The following is a 24,403-nucleotide window of genomic DNA, read 5'->3' on the forward strand; positions in this document are numbered from 1 at the left end:
AGACTAAGCACAGTCCTTCCTGCCCTCTCTCTGTCCACATGGCCGTAATATTGGCCCACTGCACAGAGCAGAAACCTGCTCTTAAATAGTATCTCTTTTCTCTCCCCCCACTTCCTCTCCCGCTCCTGTAGAAAGTTCATTGTTCCATGGGGTGGACTTCATTGTTGTTGAGAGACAATCAGAGTCTATGGACCTAGCCTGCTGTGTTGATGGCTTCTTAGTGATAGGCCTTCAACGAGGTATCAAGCATCCTCCTGAGAAGGGCAGCTGTCTGGAATACAATTGGCTGCCCTCAGACAAGTTTAGACATGTTCAATACATAATATAAAATGGAGTTCATAATTTGATACAGACAAACCCAACTGTCACATCAAATATTTGCGATGAACAGTTTGTGATTGATTTGCAAGCCAAGAATTATTCACTAAAGAGATTCACAAGTAATTTTGAACAATGAATAAGTCTGAGAGCTCAATTTGTTCCCAGAAAAAGAGGAAAATTGTTGTATAAAGTATTCCTTCTGAATATAATTGTAAATATATGTAATAGAGATGCTATAAACTATCCCATAAAGGTACAACATTTTCAAAGAATTTATGCAGAAAAAAGTGGAAAGCCAAATCAGAGCCTACAGTTTTATTATCCTTTGTGTTTATAAATCTTCATTACTACCTGTAATAAGGCTCCTGTCATATCAGGCCCACACAGGAACCCCAAAGTACATTTTTGACAGAATAATGATAGATGCACACGCATTCACCTAAACCCCACATATACAGATTTATAATAGGTGTCATAATACACAATTTATTTTCTTTTAAATCCAGCACTCGTTCCTCACGACTCTCAAGTTTAATTTCCACAGCATCATGATGAAACTCCCACACAATTTGCTTTTTTAATGAATACAGCCCAGTGCAATTCTTCATAAACAAAAAAATTAAGGAAGTGGAGGAAAATCTTTATTATAATTTCTAAATTGCTTGCGTAATAGGCTCAAGGAAATCATGATGCTAATGTTAAACATAATATTTCTTTCCCCTTTGCTGTACCTCAGCTTACATATCTGTTGGTGTACAGACAATAGTTTAGTTTTTTCAGGACTTAGATATCTATCCATCTATCTATATTATACCAAATTAAATCTCTAAGACAACAAAAGTGACACAAATCTCTAAAGGAAAAAAGTTTACTAAATCTCTATATATGTGTATATATACGTGTGTATGCGTTGTGAATATTGTCAGTAACAACTTTTTAAAGATAATACTTTCCAGGGGTGTTACCCAGGTTTTAGTATTTGTTACTACCACAAGTTCAAATGCAAAATATAATTATTTTATGCTCCCCGAGGTCTTTTCTCAGTCTCTTCTCAAGATACGCTTACACTGCAGCTTTCCCAGCTTGGGCAGACATACATGCCCTACCTTTGCTTGAGCTACCATGCCAAAAACAGCAATGTGGCCATGGCAGCATGGGAAGCAGCTTGGTCTAGGCACTTGAGTATTTTCCTAGGATCTCGGATGTATTCAGGGGGGCGGTTAACTTGATCCACTGTGTGTGCCACCATATGACACTGCTCTTACACACCAGCTCAAACAGAGTTAGTGTTCTACATCTACCCATCAAGGGAATTATATCTCACAGGTGCAGTATGAACATAGCCATGGTCTCTGTGGAATGGTGTCCAACCCCCTTTTCAGATTCTTAAATTTGGGAAACAAGTGCTAGTCCCATGGTCTCCTTCAAACTCCCCTTGAGTCTTTGCAACATCAGTCTACAATTGTCACAGCCTGCAGTGGGGTGAGAGCCTGCAATCTAAATCCAACAAATTGGTAAAGTCCCTGGAACATAATCATTACAGCAGACCCTTCTGGTCCTTGAGCTGCTCCACCACTGAGTTCGTTTGTCTAGCTTTGACTCCTCTCCTATATATAAATGTCTCAGCCTCCTCTTGAGTTCCTATTAGTTACACTCTTGGAGAGTAACTCTGGGTATGTCCTGCCGGGCTCTTTTGCCCACAGTGGAAATCACCAAAGTAGCTTCAAATTGTTAATGAGCACACTGAGTGCCCACCACACCCAATTTCTGGATGATTCTGACATCTCCAGCAGTCACCTTGCCCAGCTCCAGGCACAGGGCAAGGAGGGAGGAGAGAAGCCATTTCCAGGTGGCACAATGCCCCGAGACTTGAGTAGAAGAAACTTTTATCGAGGAGATCCAGCTGTTCCCCCACCCCACTTTGAGACATTACACCAGAGATAGGGAGAATTATGTGTGGTGGCACTAGAGGGTTGCCTACACCAGCCCTGAGACTTTGGGGTTTTGGAGAAAAGGACTATAGTCAAACAGCAGCCACTCCCCGAACTGAGACATCAGGTGGGGTAAGAAGTGGCCTAAAGAAAGGCGAATATGAGCTTGGCCAAGTGTAGGCCAGCCCACACTGTCATACTTTCAGGACACTGGGCCGGGACCCAGAGAAGAGGGAGGGGCCAGGACCTCCTACCCATCCCAGATTCCCCCACACCTAGCCCTGTGACAGACTGAACCAGGTCTTTATTGACAAGGAAGCCAACGAAGCTGTCCGGGGATCCTGGACACATAGGATGAAAAGAGAGATTGGGACAGTAGGCCCTGACCACTGGGCCTGCTGATCAAACTGACAGTCCCTCTACACAATCTAGAACTGTTTGAAAACCTGATTTGATTAGCCATATGAAAGACAATAAACAAATCCTTGTTAGTTTTGAAGTTTCTTTCTCTCTCTAAACATATACACACACATATAATTTGTAATTCATCCAACATTATAGAGTTGAATCGAGGTACCCAGAGAGTCTTCAGGTTGTTTCATTTGAAGGAACCAACCAACCATTGTATCCACAGGTGAGGCCTAATCCAAAGACAACTGGATCCAAAGGAAGTACTTCAGTTAACTTTAAAGGCCTATGCCAAATATCTGTGCAAGAATAAATAATTTATTTTGTATAATTCATTACGGGACTGTGACTATTCCTTCTGTGGGAGGAGCATCTTATCAAGATCCTTCCTGCTCAATTTTGCAACCTTTGCAAGGGCCTCACAGTCACAGCCTCTCTTCTTGGGGAAGTGCAGGAAAGACTCCCATTGACTTCAGTGGGATCATGATTAATCCCATAATAAGACATAAAAAATGAAGAATTCAAATCCATAGTGCTGTAGCTCAAAATCTTGTGTATAATCTCTTAAAACATGTACAAGTTAATGTGTACATTTAACAAATAAAAAAATCACTTTCACTAATAAACCAAAACAATGTATTAACTACCATTTGTGCCCAACCTTTTCTATGGTACTTCTTTATCTTCATCGTCCGTTCTTCCTGAATTTACATATATATCATGACAGGTTTCAGAGGAACAGCCGTGTTAGTCTGTATTCGCAAAAAGAAAAGGAGTACTTGTGGCACCTTAGAGACTAACGAATTTATTTGAGCATGAGCTTTCGTGAGCTACAGCTCACTTCATCAGATGTTTACCGTGGAAACTGCAGCAGACTTTATATACACACAGAGAATATGAAACAATACCTCCTCCCACCCCACTGTCCTGCTGGTAATAGCTTATCTAAAGTGATCAACAGGTGGGCCATTTCCAGCACAAATCCAGGTTTTCTCACCCTCCACCCCCCACACAAATTCACTCTCCTGCTGGTGCTAGCCCATCCAAAGTGACAACTCTTTGCATAATCATATATCATGGTAACCTATGACCCCCTCTCAGATTTATAACCTCGTGATTTTTTCTTACTTTGTGAAGTGAGACGGAAGCTGTTTCTGTTTTACAAATATGTCCCATGCTATTTTTTCAAACCATCCTGCCTGTCCTTTATTCCAAAATGATTTTCCTCTAGTCCTTATAATATCTGTAACAAATCCCTTCAGAGATGAACCACTCTTGTCCATCAATAACTGAGAATAATTCCCTTAGCAATCAGTAGAGAACACAGATGTCATGCTCTGAGCTGACTGTAATACTCTCTCTCAGGTTTGATCATCATCTCATCGCTATGCTACCCCTATTATTGCTATATAAGTCTTATATAATATTACCTTGCTGTCAAGCCATTTTACCATCTGGACATCATTTGGTTTCTGACACAATATTTACTCCTATGTATTTGTGACTACAGTGAAGCAAGAATATATAGTTGGACCCTTTTCATTTTTAAGTGGCTGGGGTCTGATCCTGTATCCTTTAGGTCAGTACTTCCATAGACTTCAGTGGGTCCTCATGTCAGTAAGGCCTACAATATCAGGCCCTACTTTATAAATATACTATTTTTGTCAGAGATGGATGTATATCCTTATTGCCCCCCAAGTCGATGATATGCATGATACCACTGTGATGCTTTGGGGAACTTGGGTGTTGGCGTTCACTGTTTGTTACTTGCAAGGCAAGGTTTGGACTGGAAGAGTCCTGAAGAGTTTGCTGGCAGAACAGACAAGCTGATGTGTCAAGGAGCAGACACACATCTTAGCAGAAGCAAAAATCTCATTTGCTGACGCTGAGAGGGGTAACACAGAAACTCCATAATTCTGGGAACCTCAGCAGATTGTCACAACAAAATTCATTTTCCAAGTTTTCTTTGTGTTTCAAGATTTAAATATGCAGGCTTTCAGGAAAAAAAGTAATGTTCTAAAACTTCTAAAAATATGCTTTGGCTGACATACATGTATAACTGCAGAAGGTCCCCACACTGATACTGCAGAAAAGACTTTGAAATAAGTGTAGCTTTAAAAGACTTACTGATCTGATAAGATTTAGTAGAAGGGCAGCTAGGAGATAAAAGGAATTAATACTGGAGAATATTTTTAAATAAATGAAACTAGAGAGACATAATACTATGCCTGTTAATGAGATGTCAGCAAAACCATTTTGAAGCTTAATAAATGAATACTGGTTATAGATGAAAATTGTGGCATGCTAATTTAAACTTGAAGAAGAAAGATTTGGGGCCTTATTCTCATTTACACTAGGCTGCCTTATGCCATAGGCTTCTTTACACTGTGAGAGTGGTGTAAAGGAGCCTTAGTGTAAATGAAATGTTAGATCTTAATTTAAGCACATTCTGTTTTCACAATGCAGAAACACGAAACACCAAACTAACACACCACAGTCACCTCTTGCTTCCCTACCATTGGTCTAACAGCAACATGATCAGCCCCTTTGCCTCCTCTAGATCTTTGCCTATTTCAATTAAAATCACTACAAGCTCCATCCCTACATCCTTTCCCTCGCAAAAAATGTACCCTTCCCAGCGCAGAATCACTCACCCATAAGGGTTCTGTCCTGAGTGACAGCAGCCTTTCCCGATGTTCCATTCCGACAGTAGCAATCGTGTGCTTCATCTACTTGGTTTCTGCTATCTTTGAGGGTGTGGTGCCAGGCTGCATAGCTCAGTTGAGGCAAATTGGCCCCAGTTCTGTTCCTCACATTTGGCTGTCCTTGTGGTCTAGAAATGACCACTCTAGGTATGACCACAATAGCTGGAAAACTTCCCTGGACAGCCCCCAGAGTAGACCATCCAGACAGATTCCCAGAGGACATCTGCAAGGAAGTCATCAAAATTGTGATTCTGGCAGCTGAATCTTGACAAGGCTCTAGGGATTGGGTACCAGCTTGGGAAAGCAGCAGCAAAGCTCTCAGTGCAAGTACCCTGGTATCCTTTTCCAGCTGTGGAGTCAGATGTGGAGAAGGTGTCTCTCTCTTGGTCATGGTTGGCAGTAGCAGGCGTTTCACTGCACAGCATATTTGAACAAAACGTCTTGATGAGCTGTGGGGAAGGAAGGAAGAAACCTACAAACTGCTCCATGGCTGTTTAAATAGCCAGTTGCAGGTCTCCAAGGAGACAGCATGAGGCATCTTGCCTGGAGGGTGCCTTGTGTAGCTTATATTTGACACATTTCAACACTATCCAGCAGTCTCACAGTATCCAATACCCAGGAGGGAGCACCATGAGATTTTAGCTCCTCAGGAGGAGGAAGAATCCCTTCCCTTGAAAAGGAATCTTTTGGTCCCTTCCCTATGGCCCCAGTGCTTCAGCCTCTGCAATGGGAGAGCTGAGATCAAACATCCCTTTCATTAATCAGTGTTGTTACAGTAAGCAATGACTGCTCGGTGTGGCACACTGTCCCCCTCTAGTGATAGCTAGGCCAAATAGAGATTGCTGAGCCTGCTACAGTTTGACTAATAGAGAGGTGTCTTTTAGCTCAGCCAGTAGCAGCTCATGCATTAAGAGCAAAAGGTCTTATGTTTGATCCTCGCTGCGGATGACCTACCCTGGGGAATTGGTTTTATATTATTTTACATTTTCTGTTGTACCGCTGGTGCAGAATCACATCATCTTGCTTTGCAATTAATTCTTCTGGAAGCACTACACATGAAGGGCCTGGATCAGTGCATTCTGATGGTGCTGATAATACTCAGCACTTTCATGGAGCTTTTTGTACTCAAAGCATTTTTCAAGAATTAACTAGCCCTCACAGTATGCCCTGTGAGTTGGTAGATAGGTGTTTTCTCCATTTTACCTATGGGGAAACATTTCAGGATGGCAGCCAGGTGCAATTGTTAGCCAGTGCAGTGGAGGAGCAGTTTTTAAAAAATCTTTAAGGTGAGTTGCAAGCTTAAGTGCGTGCTAGAGTCCTGCTTTTCTCAAATGTTGCCCTACAGCATATGTCTTTTCAGCTAGGGTGATCTCTGTTGGTTCACAAATTGATATACCAATCTGAAATCAATTCATTTTCATTATTCACATTCTATCCTGCTATATGCATATCAGCTATAACTATAAGCAGTCAGATCTTGGCTGACCTTTCATGAATTATCAAATTGCTTAAATTTGTTTAACTAAACCCAAACTTGAAAATACTTTAGATGTCAAATAACACTATTTGGGGAGGGGGGAATTAAAAGTGTGTGGAGGAAAGTTAGAATAAGATTACCTCATAACATTGTAAATTGTCCAGATCAGGGATTCTGCTGATATTCATGTCTTGTACAGCTCTCATCCGATTCTCATCTCTTAATAAATAAATGAGAATAATAACCAAGTAAATGCAGTAAAATATAACCGCCAAATTCATAGCTGGTGTAACTCCATTGAAATCAATGATGTAGCTAGTGCTGTAAAATATAATGGGCCAGATTAATAGCTGGTGTATCTATCAGTGTGCCTTCATTGTCTTCAGTGAGCTAGATTAGGAATAAAGGCTCAACATTTCAAATTCAAATGCACATTTTGACCTTCATCCTGCAATTTAACATAAGAAACTAATCTTCTCTATGCAAAGTGGATAAGATATATATGTAAACTGTTTCTTTATAAGTTCAAGATCTTTTCCAGTAATATGTACTATCATTTTTCTTGGAATAACCTCAGCTTTCATAATGAAGGGCTTTATCCTGGTCATTAAATTTCTGCTTGAGATGGGGAGTGTTAGGGCATGCTCACACTTTTTATTCTTTTTTCTTTTTAATAGTTGAAAGACAGGAAAAATTCTTTTGAATGTTTTCAATGTTTATGTAATCAGTACCCGTGTTGCCAAAGCATACTTAAAACAGCTGGATGCCTGCTGCTTTCCTCCCCCTTTGTTGGAACTGCCGCCAGAACAGGTAGTCAAAAACGGAAAGTAGGGAAAAATTCAGGCATCTGTGCTCTCTCTCAGGAAAACAGCTGTGGCTTCCATAGGAAGCACTCATTTTTTTCCATCAGCCAAGACTCTGGATACCCTTGGGTCCTCTTTTGGCATGGCTAGCCAAGTAGGATGCAGTTTATGGCTTAGAACTTATGAGAGAAACCATTTGGGCAGTCCCATCCCTGGCAGAATGCTGAGAGAAATTCTCCAAGCTGCAAGCCACATGTGAGCCTCTGACCTCTTACTAGCACACCATGGGAGAGGTTAACAATTGTTGAGACTCCAAGCATCCCTTTGACATACAAATAAAACAATACCAAGTAACCTTTCCAAGGCATAAGAATATTCCAGATATAGTGTCCTTTCAAATCTAGGATTCAATTTAGAAAAAAATTTTGCAATAGGAAAGATGATATATTTCTCCAAAAATAGAACCTGGATTTTTTTAAGCTTTTCTACGATCATTAATGATATAGTGGTGTGTAACTTTTTTAAACTCAAAATTAATCATGAGATACCAACAGATTCTCACACCATTCTTAGGTCTTGCATGGTGTAGTACAGATACATGAGAGTGGTATTCTTAAACGGCTGGAATAAGGTAAGGAATACATAAGATCAGCTTGCTGGTAAGGATGTGACTCATTGATCATGTAATTAGAAACTGTATTATAATATACTGGTATGGGAAAATTGATAATGAAAAGCTGGTTAGAAATTATTTATATGAAGCTCCTCATAGAATGGGTTAAATGTAGAGAACCAGATCTATCTATCTTAGATACATCGATGCTATCCATTACTGTAGTATCTGAGCACCTTACCATCTTCAATGTATTTATCCTCACAACAACACCTCCGTGAAGTAAGGAAGTGCTGCTATCCCCATTCTACAGATCAGGAACTGAGGCAGAGAGAGATTAAGGCTATGTTTACACTTGAGCAGAGGATGTGATTCCCAGCTCGAGTAGACATAGTCACTCTCATCAAACTAGCATGCGAACAATAGAAATTTAGCCACGTTAGCATGAGCAGCAGTGGTGCAGGCTAGCCACCTGGAGCACAAACCCATCTGTACCCTCTGAGTATGTACTCAGTGTTGCTAGCTGGGCTACCGCATGCCACGGCTCAGACTACGACAGCAAACCTACTATTTTTAGCAAGCTAGTTTAATGAGAGGTAGGGAAGGTATGGCTATGGGAGCTGGGAATCACACATACACCCCCAGCTCAAAGCTCAACGCATAGACGTAATATAAGTGACTTGCCCAAGGTCACACAGAAAGTCCATGGCAGAACAGAAAATTGAACCTAGGTCTAAGTTAACCTAAGTCAACTCCCAGAGTACCACTTGAAGGGGATTCTCCTTGCCTGGCATAATCTGGGGGTGGTAGATAGCTGTCTGCTCACCACCCCACTCCCTTCTTACTGGTGTAGAGTACATGTCAGAGGCATGACAAGGGTGGGGCTGAAACACACTGTAGCTGCTCTAACTTTTGACAGGGGCTGGTTCAGCCTTGTCCATCCCCAGGGGAAAGAGAAAAGATAGATTAGAGCCAGTTTTGTCTCCCCATCTCAGCTGTGCCAAATACATCTGAGGATTGACACCAGAGAGCCTTGCCCAAAGCACCCACAAAGGCTGGCTACAGCAACCAAATCCAAATAATCACTATGAGGTGTTGTCTAGGGTAAACATTCTCATTTCTCTAGACAGACTCATGAACAAGCTGACCCCAGGGGCCAGTTGTTGGAGTTGAGGACTTCCTTTCAGACTATGTCTACACTATAAACACTAGCATTTGTAGTGTGGACATTTCCTACACCGATGGAAGGAGTTTTTACTCCTTTAATCCACCTCTCCGAGGCAGTAGCTAGGTCAATGGAAGAATGCTTTTGTTGACCTAGTTGCATCTACACTAGGGGTTAGGTCAACCTAACTAAGGTGCTTTTGGCACAAAATTTTTCACAGCCCTGAGCGACATAGGTAGGTGATCTAATTTCTGAGTGTTGATCAGGTCTCAGTTGCAAAGCAGCTGATCAAAAGAAGCATTAGTAGCTTTGCCCATCTGAATGTAGTATGCTCAATATTGAGAAGAAGGGTGTGATCAAGAAGAGGTGACTTCTGGTCTGAGAAGTTTCCCAAATGAGAATTACAAGGGCCATGACAGGACATGAGAACAAACAACATGCTGAGAGTAGGACAGAAAGAGAGACCAAAAGCCAGAAAGGGAGCTGCTTTTCCAACAGCAGGGCTGGAGTAATCCAAACACATTTTCTCTGCCTTGGAACTAAAAAATACTCACAATTTACTGTTCTTGGCCTTGCAAGGGGTTTGGCCCTCAGGCTGGGATGTGTCTTGTCTGTCTAAAATGTGGATATGTATCTTCTATGGCAAAATTTTCCCTTTAGAGCATCAATGAATATTAGCATATTTCTCTTCTCTTCAACTGTCCAAAAGGCTTTTTGTGCAATGTAGACCACTTTGACTAATCTCCTTTTTTCAATGAAATGCTTAACTTCTTCCTGTGGCCTTTTGGATTTAAGGACAATTATGGTTTCACATGAACTTCTCTCCTGGCTTGGTTTCCCTCAATCTCATTCACTGTGCTGAAACTCCCTTCAATTTGTCATTCAATTGCTTTATCCCTTTCTTCACATTCTATCCCTAGGTCACATTTTGTCTTAGTCACTGTAGCCAGCTCTTTTCTACCATTTCTCTTTGACATATGCAGCAGAGTTTTACTGTCAGAGATCTAATGTCTCAGAGCAATTATCTGGGGTTGGGAACTCATTTCCCCCAGGAATAACCTTGTTTTGGGACTTGAGGGACTTTGGGACTTTTCTCATCAGGGTAATTAAGTGAGTAGAGATCTTTTGCTTTGTAGGCATCGGATCATTCTCCCTCCTTTCCCCCTTATCTCCCACACAGACACCATTCCAAATAGCTAGTTCTTGGTCTTGTTCACTAGCTTTACTTTGGGCTTCTATCTCATGTACTGTCACAACGGCACCACTCTGAAATGACAATACATTTACATAAATATTATTATTGCTAACACTGCAACCTTTCATTGTGAGGTTGAACACTGTTACATCGTTCTCTTTTCTAATGGTCCTCTTCTTAATATATTATTAGGGAAATATTGTACTAGCTGGAAAGAGAAACAAGGGGATTTATTTACTCCTAGGTCTTTAGCTGTTGCTCATAAATATTAAGTATTCGGAGAGTAGAACCCAATCCAGAATTCTGTAATTTTAGAAGTTCAGTCATTTTACTGGAGTATGCTATCTGCAAGTCATTTCATTGTATGAGTTATATGATGTGATCATTGCAACAATAGGTATATGGATGGGTTCATCCTTGGTGCCAATCCATTTAAGCGAATTTGTCCCATCATTCCAATAAAAGTTCATTCCCCAGAAAAGAATGATTAAGAAATATAGTATCTAAACCTTTTTTAAACCCATAAACCTTACTGGCCAATAGCCCTAACTCTGTCCCTGGCAATGTACATGTTCAGCACTTCTTGTATATAGTATTGCAAAAAAACAATTCTGAACGTGATTAACGATCAAAACTCTGCAATAAACTATTGACTAAACTAAAATTAATTCCACGTGTCTTCATTTAAGGTGAAAAAACTGCTCTTCATACATAATTTTGTTAATATTTTATGAAATGACATAGTTCTTCTCAGGTGTGTCTGATTTACCCTCTCTCTTGTGTTGGAGTTATAAGTGATGCAGTGATGTGTATATAATTATTCTTCAGCTGCTGACAGGCATAAAAGTAAATGACATGTTACATCTCAATGAGCGCATTTCCTGTAAAAATATTTAAGAAAATAAACTACACAGCCTTTGTAGTCAAAATGGAATGGGACCATTTCAAATATTACATTTCTGCAATGAACAGCTTCTAATAAAACTTTCAATCTCACTTGGCCTGTTAATGTACAGCAGATTAAACCAGTATGTTTACTCATGGAGACATTTTAAGGTTTTGCCTACTCGGCTTCTATGAAAGCTTTATATTTTAATTTTACAATATTTTAAATCAAGTCAGATTTGTAAGAACTACTGGCAGTCATCCATTCCTGTTGCTTCTTAATCTTAGAATTTTAAGTGAAACTGAAAAATAGAAGATTTAAAACAGAAATGAGATATGACATTCTGCCTTTGCTACCTTTTCTGAGCTGTGATCATAGATAGAAACCCCATACGTTTCTCAGACTTGCTTACCAGTAATGGTTTGTTAGTATATTAAAAGCACGCATTCAGTACTTTTCATCTTCAATGAGCATGAACTAGTTTATGTTCCCAACAATCCTATGTAATGAATCTGCTAAGCAGTAATAGGTCAGTTGAGGGCAGTAAGATGAATTTGTGAATAGTGAATCTGCTGCTGCTGCTGCTCATCTTTTCTGCCCACTAGGGATTTAGTGCCAGTAAAGGATGATCCAGTGGCAGCAGGTGAAAAATGTATGTTCTTGCCAACTCTTGTGATTTTTATTGCAAGCCTCTTGATGTTTGGTGTTTTCTCTTAAAGCCTCAGCTCCGGGAGTCATGTGGCTACATCAGAATCTCTACTTTCATTTAAAAAAAATAAATTTCTAGCCCTCATGGCTATGGAGGCAAACTGGAAAATGTAAACAGTTCAAAAACAAGAAGGTGAATAAAATGACACCCCCCCCAAAAAAAAAAATGAATGAAGAATAAACATGATTTTTAAACTACTCTCCTGATTTTTTGGAGCTTTCTCATCATTTTTGAAAGCTTGGAGTTGGTCATGCTATGGGACCCACCAGGTGTTAGGGCATGGTTCACAAAGCAGGCTATCAGGGACTGTGGCAGGGCAAAGACTGCGGTAGTACACCATTCCAGTAAAGGTACAGTAAATCATATATATTTCTCTTGTATAGACAGGAAATTTTAGACAGACCATTCCAGTGCGTTAGCAAGGTCACAGAGTATATTTTTGCAGTACACTTTTTACCTGCCTGTTAAAATAAGGGATCAAAGCTGGTCCAGTGGGAGTTTTGCCAGTGACTACAATCAGAGCAGGATCTCTGGTTAGTTTGTTTACCAGAATTAAACCTTCAGAAAGATGAGATGAATATAAAATGAGACAACTTTGTGATATAACTGAGTTATAGAGTACTGTCTAAAGTTACAGGTTGGGCTCTACCCTGTTTTTCTAGAAAAGAAGATAGTAGCAAGGCCTGATAGAAAAAAATTCCATGATAATACTGTGATCCAAGATGAAATGCTTGTGGGTGGATGAATCCAGTTGTGTGTGTTGCTGGGATTTGTAAGTTTTATGATGGCTGACAATTTACAGCTACAAAAGATATTGGGTTCTTGGAATGAATTAGCACAACCATAAAGCATAAGCTTGGACCATCTACTGAAGTTATTTTTAATAGGTTTTATGAATGTGTAAGCAGAAAGTTTTATTTTGTTGGGTTATTTTTGTTTTGTTTTGTTTTTTTTAAACAGGAAACTGCCTCAGAGAAAGTCAGATATTATTTGGGTTTGGAAAAAGGAAGTTTATCTCCCAACATCAATTTAATTATTCAATTAATCCAACATATTTTAAAGTTGAATTAGGAATGTATGGAGTGGAGTAAGGACACTTACGGGAGGGAATAATCTAAATATATATTGCAATACAATATTTTCAGGCAATCTTCAGACTGAACAACAACAAAAACAAGATGCAGAGAGTTGTTTTTTTCATTTGTTAGCAGAGTAGAGTGCTGATGCAATCTCCAGCTTGCATTAACTCACGTTTCATTATTCCTTCAATACAAGATAAAAGTATAAATCTCAGAGTCCCTTGGAGATAGTATTAATAGCAGAACAGTGGTGGCAAAGCTTTCTGTTCCAGCTTACAGGTACAATCAGAGGATCAGCAATAGAAGTCAGAGCTTTTGAGGGACGTGTCAGTGCAATAATTTGAGGGGGAATGGCCTTTCCTCTACGAATAAACTGTGTCAGTCAAAAATAAGAAAATGAGTTTTCTTCATTCCAAATTGGTAGATATCTTTGGCAGACTTTAAGTGGGGATTGTGTTCATGCAAAAACATCCTAACCTCGATTTTATATCTAGAGACTCTTTTGAGAGGCACAGTAGCCTTGTATTTGAAGCACTGGCTTGACATGCAGGAGATACAGATTCAGTTGCCAGCTCTGCCACAGACCTGGGGTGAGTCTGGAATGAGGGCGAGTCACGTAGTCTCCCAATCCTGCCTCTGTAAAATGGGCATACTAACATTTCCTGTGCTCTTTGAGGCACAGGAATTCTGCAGGGCTATGTGTACAGTGGCTAGCAAAAGAGATTCAGATCTTAGCTGCGGCCTTTTGAGGCTACTGTAGGACTCTTTAGTAAACAAGGAGAGTTTAAAGCACTCCAACATCGTTGAGAAAAGGTCTACATAGCATTTTCCTCTTACTTTTTCATCACTTGTTAGGAATTAAATGTAAAGCTAATGAGCTATGCTCTATAGCAAGAAGCCACTCCAGGAGTAAACTACTGGTGATCATCTCAGTTGGTTGAAGAGATATAGCTTTCAACCTTGTGCATCACAACACATCCAAGGCATGCACTAATAGCCTGCTAGTGCACATGCTATCAATGCTTATTGCTATATTATGAATGGCTTGGAGTGTTGAGAAGTGATTTAAGCAGGACCTAACTAGTTAGCAAAAGGAAGAGAAAGGCCTGGTCTACATTTAATATTTAGATTGACATAACTATGTCGCTCAGGGTGTGAAAAAAATCACACACCCATGTACTGTAGCTAGGTCAACCTAACCCTCCATGTAGACACGGCTAGCTCAATGGAGGAATCGACCAAGCTCCCTCCCACTGTGTAGGGAGATGGATTACCTACAGCGACAGAAAAACCCTTTCCATTGCTGCAGGGAACCTCTACACTGCGGCACCACAGCAGCATAATTACAGTGGCATAGCTGTGCCACTGTTGCGCCCATAGTGTAGACAAGGCCTCAGTCAACAAATTACTTAAGCCCAAGCCTAGCTATAAATTCCATTGAAGCCAATGGGACTATTCATGTTGTCAAGGTTCCTCCCCCACTCTGAACTCTAGGGTACAGATGTGGGGACCTGCATGAAAAACCTCCTAAGCTTATCTTTACCAGCTTAGGTCAAAACTTCCCCAAGGTACAAAATATTCCACCCGTCGTCCTTGGACTGGCCGCTACCACCACCAAACTAATACTGGTTACTGGGGAAGAGCTGTTTGGACGCATCCTTCCCCCCAAAATACTTCCCAAAACCTTGTACCCCACTTCCTGGACAAGGTTTGGTAAAAAGCCTCACCAATTTGCCTCGGTGACTACAGACCCAGACCCTTGGATCTTAAGAACAATGAACAACCCTCCCAACACTTGCACCCCCCCCTTTCCTGGGAAATGTTGGATAAAAAGCCTCACCAATTTGCATAGGTGACCACCGACCCAAACCCAAAGAACAATGAAAAAGCATTCAGTTTTCTTACAAGAAGACTTTTAATAAAAATAGGAGTAAATAGAAATAAAGAAATCCCCCCTGTAAAATCAGGATGGTAGATATCTTACAGGGTAATTAGATTCCAAAACATAGAGAACCCCTCTAGGCAAAACCTTAAGTTACAAAAAAGATACACAGACAGAAATAGTTATTCTATTCAGCACAATTCTTTTCTCAGCCATTTAAAGAAATCATAATCTAACACATACCTAGCTAGATTACTTACTAAAAGTTCTAAGACTCCATTCCTGGTCTATCCCCGGCCAAGACAGAATATAGACAGACCCACAGACCCTTTGTTTCTCTCCCTCCTCCCAGCTTTTGAAAGTATCTTGTCTCCTCATTGGTCATTTTGGTCAGGTGCCAGCGAGATTACCTTTAGCTTCTTAACCCTTTACAGGCGAGAGGAGCTTTCCCCTGGCCAGGAGGGATTTCAAAGGGGTTTACACTTCCCTTTATATTTATGACACGCCCCCCAAATCTCAGCTAGGGTGAAACACTGGCTGGGATTTCTTCCTGGAGCTCTAGGAAAAACAGAGTTAATAAGACACATGCATCTCTAAATATACTACCAAGTACATAAAGACTAACAATATTTTCCACATCTCAAGGACGATTTTAACCAGTTGATTCTGGGAAACTTTCACGGGAGAGTGCATCAGCCACTTTGTTAGAAGCTCCTGAGATGTGTTGGATGTCGAAATCAAAATCTTGGAGAGCTAAACTCCACCGAAGAAGTTTTTTGTTAGTTTCCTTGATGGTGTGAAGCCACTTCAGTGCAGCATGGTCGGTTTGCAGGTGGAAACGCCGTCCCCAAACATATGGGCGTAGCTTTTCCAGAGCATAGACAATGGCGTAACATTCTTTTTCAGTGACTGACCAGTTGCTTTCCCTCTCAGACAGTTTTTTGCTGAGAAACACTACAGGGTGGAATTCTTGATCAGGTCCTTTCTGCAGTAAAACTGCTCCCACACCACGCTCGGATACATCTGTGGTTACTAGGAACGGTTTGTCAAAGTCTGGGGCCCTTAGTACAGGGTCAGACATGAGTGTCGCTTTAAGCTTGTTAAAGGCCTTCTGACACTTTCCGGTCCACTGAACAGCATTTGGCTGTTTCTTTTTGGTTAGGTCTGTCAGTGGGGCAGCGATTTGGCTGTAGTGCGGTACAAATCGTCTGTAATAACCGGCCAAGCCTAAGAAGGATTGAACCTGTTTCTTTGACTTTGGGACAGGCCACTTTTGGATAGCATCCACTTTGGCCTGTAGGGGGCTGATAGTTCCTTGACCCACCTGGTGTCCAAGGTAAGTCACTCTGTTTAGGCCTATTTGACATTCTGTCTGTGTATCTTTTTTGTAACTTAAGGTTTTGCCTAGAGGGGTTCTCTATGTTTTTGAAGCTAATTACCCTGTAAGACATCTACCATCCTGATTTTACAGGGGGGATTTCTTTATTTCTATTTACTCCTATTTTTATTAAAAGTCTTCTTGTAAGAAAACTGAATGCTTTTTCATTGTTCTCAGATCCAAGGGTTTGGGTCTGTGGTCACCTATGCAAATTGGTGAGGCTTTTTATCTAACATTTCCCAGGAAAGGGGGGGTGCAAGTGTTGGGAGGATTGTTCATTGTTCTTAAGATCCAAGGGTCTGGGTCTGTAGTCACCTAGGCAAATTGGTGAGGCTTTTTACCAAACCTTGTCCAGGAAGTGGGGTGCAAGGTTTTGGGAAGTATTTTGGGGGGAAGGACGCATCCAAACAGCTCTTCCCCAGTAACCAGTATTAGTTTGGTGGTGGTAGCGGCCAGTCCAAGGACAACGGGTGGAATATTTTGTACCTTGGGGAAGTTTTGACCTAAGCTGGTAAAGATAAGCTTAGGAGGTTTTTCATGCAGGTCCCCACATCTGTACCCTAGAGTTCAGAGTGGGGGAGGAACCTTGACATGGTGGCAGCGAGGTTACCTTTAGCTTCTTAACCCTTTACAGGTGAGAGGAGCTTTCCCCTGGCCAGGAGGGATTTCAAAGGGGTTTACCCTTCCCTTTATATTTATGACACATGTGCTGAAATTTAGGCATGTGTTTCAGTACCGTGCTGTATTGGGTCCTAATGTCTCAGCTCTTCAGGGCGCCAAGTATTCCTGTGAGCTGCCTTAGTTCTCATTGAAATCAGTGGGTGCTGAAGGTATTTAGCGCTATACTAATCAACCCCCATGCTCTAGAAATGCCCAGTCTGTATGAGTTATACTGTCTTTCTAAGAATTGCATGGAGAAATACAACTTTAATACAAATCAAAGTGCCACTTTAAACTGAATGCATGGTCTACCCAAAAAAAAAAAAAAAAAAAAGGCAAAAGAAACTTCTACTTCCTTTCCCACCCCATACACTTCCAAACCCCGTAGCCAGCACACAGCCTGAGAAATCGGACTGGGCATTGGGGAGATGAAGAGTTAGGGTGGAAGGAATTCCCCTCCTCCTCCCCCAGTTGGTCTACAGGCACTATTATAGCTTTTTAGTCACAGCAGTGTCTGAGGCCTCTACACTCCACCTCCACATGGGAAATGGCTGCTCGATCTGCATTGTTGCTGATCTACTAGTACTGTGTTGCTTTTCTGCTGCCCTGTTGCTGCCCAGCCCCAAAAGAGCACACAGGAAGCGCAGACCTATGCCCATTCTTTCCAAATCCTGACTTCCAGCAGAGCTGCAGTAGGTCTCCTGCCTAGATGCATCTCTTTTCTCTCTTCTAGCTAACTCTGCCCCCTCCAACTGATTTATATGTAAAAGCAAGAAGATCACTGTAAAACTAGTGTTCAGTGCTAGTATCACAACCAATAAGCTCATGTATCTGAGGAATCTGGAGTGCTGTGCCCAAACACTATCTTATCAATGTGGAACACTGTTGTACCACCACTTAAGTGTTTATTCGAAAGTTTACACTCATGTTTATCAGCAGCTGGCCCCCTTGAAAAAGATGCTAACAATGGCTTCATTACTAGTGTAGACAGAACAAAGCCATTTTCAACATCTTGGCAGAAAGCATTTTTGAGACCCGTTAGAAGCAAATCTCAAGGACTCTTTCTTTAATGACTTTTCGAAAACTTTTATCTTGTCTACTGCAGCTGTTAAACCATTGCCAGCACCAGCTCAAGGGGAACCTAATGCTGATAACTGTCTTCAGCATCAAGTCAATCGCCTAATGTGGATAGGGCATTAGTATCATACCAAACCTACGTGTGCAGGTGCAGTGAAGATTATTTTAGCACTAAGCAATGAAATATTTACTGAGAGCATATGCTGTGATTCTAGACATAGACCTAATCCAGAACGAAATAGTATACGATCTAGCAATTGTAAAACAAGTATGATGCACATCTTCAGACACAGACTATGCAGCACCAGTGTGATCAAATGCTAAAAAGGAAATAAAAACCCTATGGAGGATATGAGACTACAGTTATCCCACCCAAAAAACCCAAACTCCACCTTTTATAGATTGACTGGATCCCTGCAAAAACATAATTAATGCTAACTAATCCTGGAAATGCATATCAGAAACATTGCTGCATATGGGACTGTGGTTTTAAAACCGTTCTGGTAAGAGGTCTTGGAGAGACATAATATATACTGGGTTTTTATTTTTTATTTTTGTTACTATTGTTCTGATTCAGCTGCCATGCAAACCACATCTATTTATGTTAAATAAGTTTTCCTCATTCATCAGTGTAAACCAGAGGCAATATGATGGGCTATTTAAAGCATCAGTTGTCAGCAACAAACTTATAGTACAAAAAGGGAAACTTGACTTCCGCTAAGAATTTTAGAACAGTTTACAATCTTGCAAATTTAAGCCCTAATCCTGCATTGAGATTTAACAGGAGCATCCCAAGATTTCATGTCTACTAAGAGCCCAAATTTGCAATGCCCTTGTCAATGTCCTTATCTGCATGAATAGTTCTATTTAGACTAATGTGGACAATTTAAATGAGAGAGTTTGTATGAAAAGAACCTAATGAAAATATGGACATGTTTGAAAGAGTGTGCTCCCCTTCCATCAGTATAAATAACAGATATGAAGTTTGATTTCATAGTTATCTGGGTAATAATACTACTGCAGTCACTGGTAGCAACTGCTAAAATTAAGATTGTAAAACAGTTTCCATTATAAATCTGTTTTCACTGGCTACAGCATTCTGAAAAATGTATGTTTTGGGCTAAAATGTTCCATGCACGATTGCTGACCACAGTACATTTTTTTATTTAAGTCTGAGGGTGAAACTGTCAGCTCTTCTGGGAGAGGGGGAAAAAAGTGCTTTCCCACTGTTTAAAAAAAAACAAAAAACTAACCATGATTTTTTTTTTCCAACCATTTTTGTTATAGTCTAGTTTACTTTGAAAATTGACATGTAAATAATTTTTAGTGAGGGGCAAGGAATAAAGAGTCTGGACAGGGAATGGCAATTTCCAGGTGATTAGTCTGAAAAGTATATATTGAGTTTATACAGCAGAAAATGTCAGTAAGCTGCAAGGTAGGCACTATGTGGGAGGCACACTATGCATGCCTGAGCAGTTTAGGAAGTGTGCACTTTCCAAAATGTGTTCAAAGGTAGCAGTCGGATACATTTACGCTCTGTCCTGCTGTCCACACCCTTTAATCTCCCCAAACTTTCTCGTGTTATTTTAGTGTAATCACTAGATCACACAATCTGTTCAAATTTCTCAGGCTCTGTTGCACAGAATGTACTGGAGGATCCAGAGAAAATTAAAGTCTATGACCACGCAGCGGGCTTCTGCTCAGTTCCTCCTGTGGTTGGCTCAGCTGGCTTTAGGTCAGCTTTGTGGCAGTGGAGCAGCACAGAACTGTTGTGATGCAAGGTTGGATGTGGCCCATTTATATTCTCTGCGTTTTTTTCCCACTTGCGCAGCCTTATAGTTTCATGAATGCAGTACTTTGCATTTAATATTAGCAACCCTGAATTTAGTAGGCATTGAATCAATATTTTTTGTAGAACTCTGAAGCCAAACTAATTCTGCAGAGTGTGATTTGTCATTCTGGATATAACAGCTATAATTTGAAATAGTCCCCCACCAGCATACATTGCATTCTTTAACAAACTCACAATAAAGAGTTTAATTTAAAAAAAGAGAAGGAGAAGGAACTGCATCACCCCATTTAAAAAATACACCCATGATTTTTTTTCCAACTTATAATAGTAATAACAATCTCAGCTGAGGACATTTCCTGGGGCTTAATGGCCCGTGGCTGTACTTCAGGTGATCATCATCTACCAGCCGGTCATTAATCCCCTAGAAATGCCCTGTTCCTCAGTCATTATTGCTTAAATATGTTTCTTCTCTAAATAAAATACTTCTATATTTAATGGATCTTCCAGGGATAGATGTGTTCTTTCAGTGGTAGGGACTGAAAGAAGTTTAGTAAAATGTCAAGGAAGTGCAAACTATGAGAAGGGGAGAAAAACTCTTTCCGTTAAATTCCTAAAGCCTGTAGACTCCAACATCTATTCTTCATAATTTAACAATATGCCTGGAATTCTTATATTGATGTGTCTCTTGGGAGAGTTCTGCTTTTTATCCATTTACCATAATTACTATATAATTTTTAATTAAGAAAGCTTCTCTAATGTTTTTCACTCTGTTCTTTATATTGTAGGTTTTATTTTCACTCTGCATTGCATTCTGGGGAGTACAAATTATGAAGCAACTGATCTCCAATACAGCAAAACATCAGTGAATTATGGAAAGAGCCCTTGGGAATATGCTTCAAAGTTGCTTGAAATAAGTTGACGGTGCCTCTTTCTGAAATGCAAGCATTTCACATAGGCTAGGTAGGAATCATGATGTTTTATGAAGGTTTGAAAGATGTATTAAAAATGGTCATGTGGTTTTATTTGATCTTTTAAATATTGATTCTCCTGCCTACCCAAGTTAAATTTAAGGTCCCTATATTATTTTCTTGTGCTTTCACAGCACTTTTTTTTTACATTCAAGGGATCACAATATTCTTAAAAAGCATGTAAAAATAATAGCATTTTTCAATCACTTTATTAGTATGTAACCATATGTGGAAAGCATTCTTCACAATAGCAATAATTAAAATCAGATTTGTTGCAACCTGGTAGTCTCCATAGAGACTAAATCTAAAAGAATGTGAATGTAAATTTTTCCATAATGATTGAATTACAGTAGAATCTCAGCGCCATGCCCAATTGTGTGTTCATGACATACAACTACATAAGGATGCGTAATTGAGACAGGAAAATGATTTAAAACAACATGATACAATAACTGATTTGTATTAATTGAAATGTTTTCAATTAACTAGATGATATATCATATGTGTTGTATAATGCAGGCTTGCAGCTTAGGTTAATTTGTTTAAGGAGTATACCCACATTTACCAACAACTTTAGGACTGACCTCACCAATACTGACACAAGCGAGTTGTTCCATTGACTAAAGTAACTCCTGTCACAAAGCATTTGCAGGATCAGGTTGTTAATTTCTAGTTGCCCTGACCCCCACCCCCACCCCCAGACACACACATATCAAAGTGATCCTAAGGGAGATGGATCTATTGTTCTGTGTGAGGTGTTATTTTAATTATTTCTAGTGATATAGGAAAATGGGGGGAGGCTCCGAAAAGCAAGATTAGCAAAAATAGAGGAGATGGGTTGTTCTTCTTTCCTTATGCTTTTCCAACTTTTAGTTGTTCCAAGACTAAAAAAAGAAAATACTCAAAATCAAGAAGCTAAAAAACTTTAGGTTGCCGTGCAAACTTCAAACGGGTGAAAATACCTGGATTAAAATGTAGTTGTATTGGTTTTTTGTTTTTTCATTTTTCTCTACAGTACTAAGATGTAGTAATAGAGAGCTCAGATGTGCATAAATATCCTGGTTTTAGTCAACCCACAGTTTTAGACTTTAGCTGTAGCAGAGAATTGATGCCAGCATTTACAAGTTGGATGCCTCCACCTGGCCACCTAACTCTATATTTAAATAAAATGGGTTTGATTTTCAATGGAGTTGAGCATCAGGCTTATTTTTTACCCAAAATGTTCAGTCAACTAGAAAGACAAATTGCTTGTGCCTATCACCTGGGGCTATGCTGAATCCCTAAAATATGTTTAATTGGGAAAACAGGTGTCAGTTTGAATAGAGATGAGTCTAAGACCTTTCATAAAGTGTGGGAATGTTTGGATCCAGGGTTTTGATTCAGACCCTTTTCTAAAAGATGAACAAATTGTTCCTTGGGAATGTTAGAAGTATTCAGATTAAAAGTATTGGGTTTAAATCCTTAAACATAAATTTACTCATACATTGGTAGAATTCTAATCTCTGATTAAGAGATTAGATAAATGAAATCAAATATTTCTAACTCAGATTGTGGAAATGTGATCTAGTAGTTAAAACACAGGCATAGTAGCCAACAAATCTAGGTTTTATTCCCAGTTTGTGACCTTGGCCATGTAATTTATTCACTCTGTGCCTCAGTTTTCCCATCTTTGAAATGGAGATAAAAGTACCTACCTCACAAGAGTGTTGCGAGTTTGATTTAAATGATGTGGGTAGGTACCATGGAGATGAGTGTGCTATATTATTGCTAAATGTCACACATGTTACATTGAAATGTATTCACCCATCAGTAGCAATCTTTGAAAGCTCCATAAACAGAATAATCTCACTGGGGTATCTCCAGAAGGAAAGGAAAAAATGGCTGATTGAGCTAAAACTCCGCAGGTTCCTATAATGTTGGTTGCAGCCGATCTTCAAGTTCCCATGTTTCTGAATGCATTGTGTGCACTAGAAATTTGTATTTGATATGTGTAATATTGAAATAGCCAAATGACTGTTTTAATCTGATTATAATTTATTAAATTAATTTTAAAATTACCATAACCAGTGTCATTTATTTATATGTTGTAGTGAAAAGAACATGATGTCTAAAGTAAGCATAGGTTAAGACTTTGGACTGTGAAATTATTTCACATTTAACATGAAAATCTTCAGAATTCACAGGGAGTATCCAAAAATAAATTCAGTAATGCAAAGAAAAGGAAGTCAGAAATATAAAAAGGTGAAGTAATTTATGATGGAATACCAGGGCTGGATTCTGTGCTGTGCCTCCTGGATAACTCATCCTACGTGGAGGGGCAGAGGTGGTTTTATGCAAAATACTCCAGCCATTGCCTACACCACCCCTTCCAACTTGCAGCCATTCTCAGAGCATGTCCAAATACTGGAGTCTGTGAGGTGTGGTTGCTGTAGGGCTGCCGGCTCTAAATCACCAGAATCGGGCCCCTACTTCCTATATAACCCTGAGTTTGAGAGTTGAGGTCAAATTATTAGATGTCTACGTTCTCCCATTCCTCTTTAAATTGCAGTGCGCTGTAGTTATTTGGAAACATTTCAATATTCTTTTATTACTCTTTAATTTCAGTATACACATTTGCAAGTGAATTTTCTTAAGTTATGGACTAATAGCACTGAGCAGAAGAAGACCCATTCAGAGGCTGAAAATGAATCAGCCAGCCAGGGAAAACCACTCTCACACACTAGCAAGGCAGACAGTAGCTTTGCATGGTCACATAATACCTTGTTAGCTGTCAGATAAGGGGAAATGATCACCTTGTCATAAGGTCTCTGTTTCTAGGAGGCTTCAGAGTCAGTGTGGGCCAGTGAATTGAACGGAATTAATTGATTAAATTAATTGAATTAATTAAATGTTAACTGCAAACACTGCCTTGTGCTAATAGATGAAACAAGCAGTGCTCACTTATATTTTGGTTCTCCTTCTCTCTTTCTCCCCTACCTCCCTGCTTTTCTTTTTTAAAGGGCCCATTGCTCCTTTTCTTGGCATTCTCCATATGCTTTTTATTTGAACAGTTGTCTGGAAACAGCTGATATCAGATGAATTCTAGGAGGGCATCTAGTGAGAAAAATACTATTGCAGACCTTATAGAATTTTTATGGGTAACTCTTTTTCATAAAATGCCACTACCTCATGTCCCCGACAACTCAAATGTTCTGCATGCAGAGTCGCTTTGGGCTCCCCCTGCTATTATTTCTTTTCCTTCTGTTTAGGAGATAAGTCATTCTGGTGGACAATATTTTAGACTTCACTGGGATCTGGACAGAGCTCTACAGGGGTGTTAATAGCTGTCCTTTGACTGGTTCTTTGTTCTATAGA

General features: G+C 39.9%; 1 protein-coding gene across 2 annotated transcripts in view; it reads left to right on the forward strand.

Moving 5' to 3' along the window:
• The window catches only part of AGMO (alkylglycerol monooxygenase), a 275,439-nt gene extending 252,333 nt beyond the window's left edge, over positions 1–23,106 (forward strand). The window contains exons 13-14 of one of the 2 annotated variants that reach the window (XM_048838282.2): positions 19,919–20,070; positions 20,867–23,106. In XM_048838282.2, coding sequence (XP_048694239.2) covers positions 19,919–20,070; positions 20,867–20,912 — 198 coding nt within the window. In that variant the 3' untranslated portion in view covers positions 20,913–23,106. The remainder of the gene's footprint in view (positions 1–19,918; positions 20,071–20,866) is intronic. The other variant, XM_048838283.2, reaches the window with a different exon arrangement.
• Positions 23,107–24,403: the final 1,297 nt, after the last annotated feature.

The sequence above is a fragment of the Caretta caretta genome, chromosome 2 (genome assembly GCF_965140235.1).
Source record: "Caretta caretta isolate rCarCar2 chromosome 2, rCarCar1.hap1, whole genome shotgun sequence".
Classification (NCBI taxonomy): Eukaryota; Metazoa; Chordata; order Testudines; family Cheloniidae; genus Caretta; species Caretta caretta.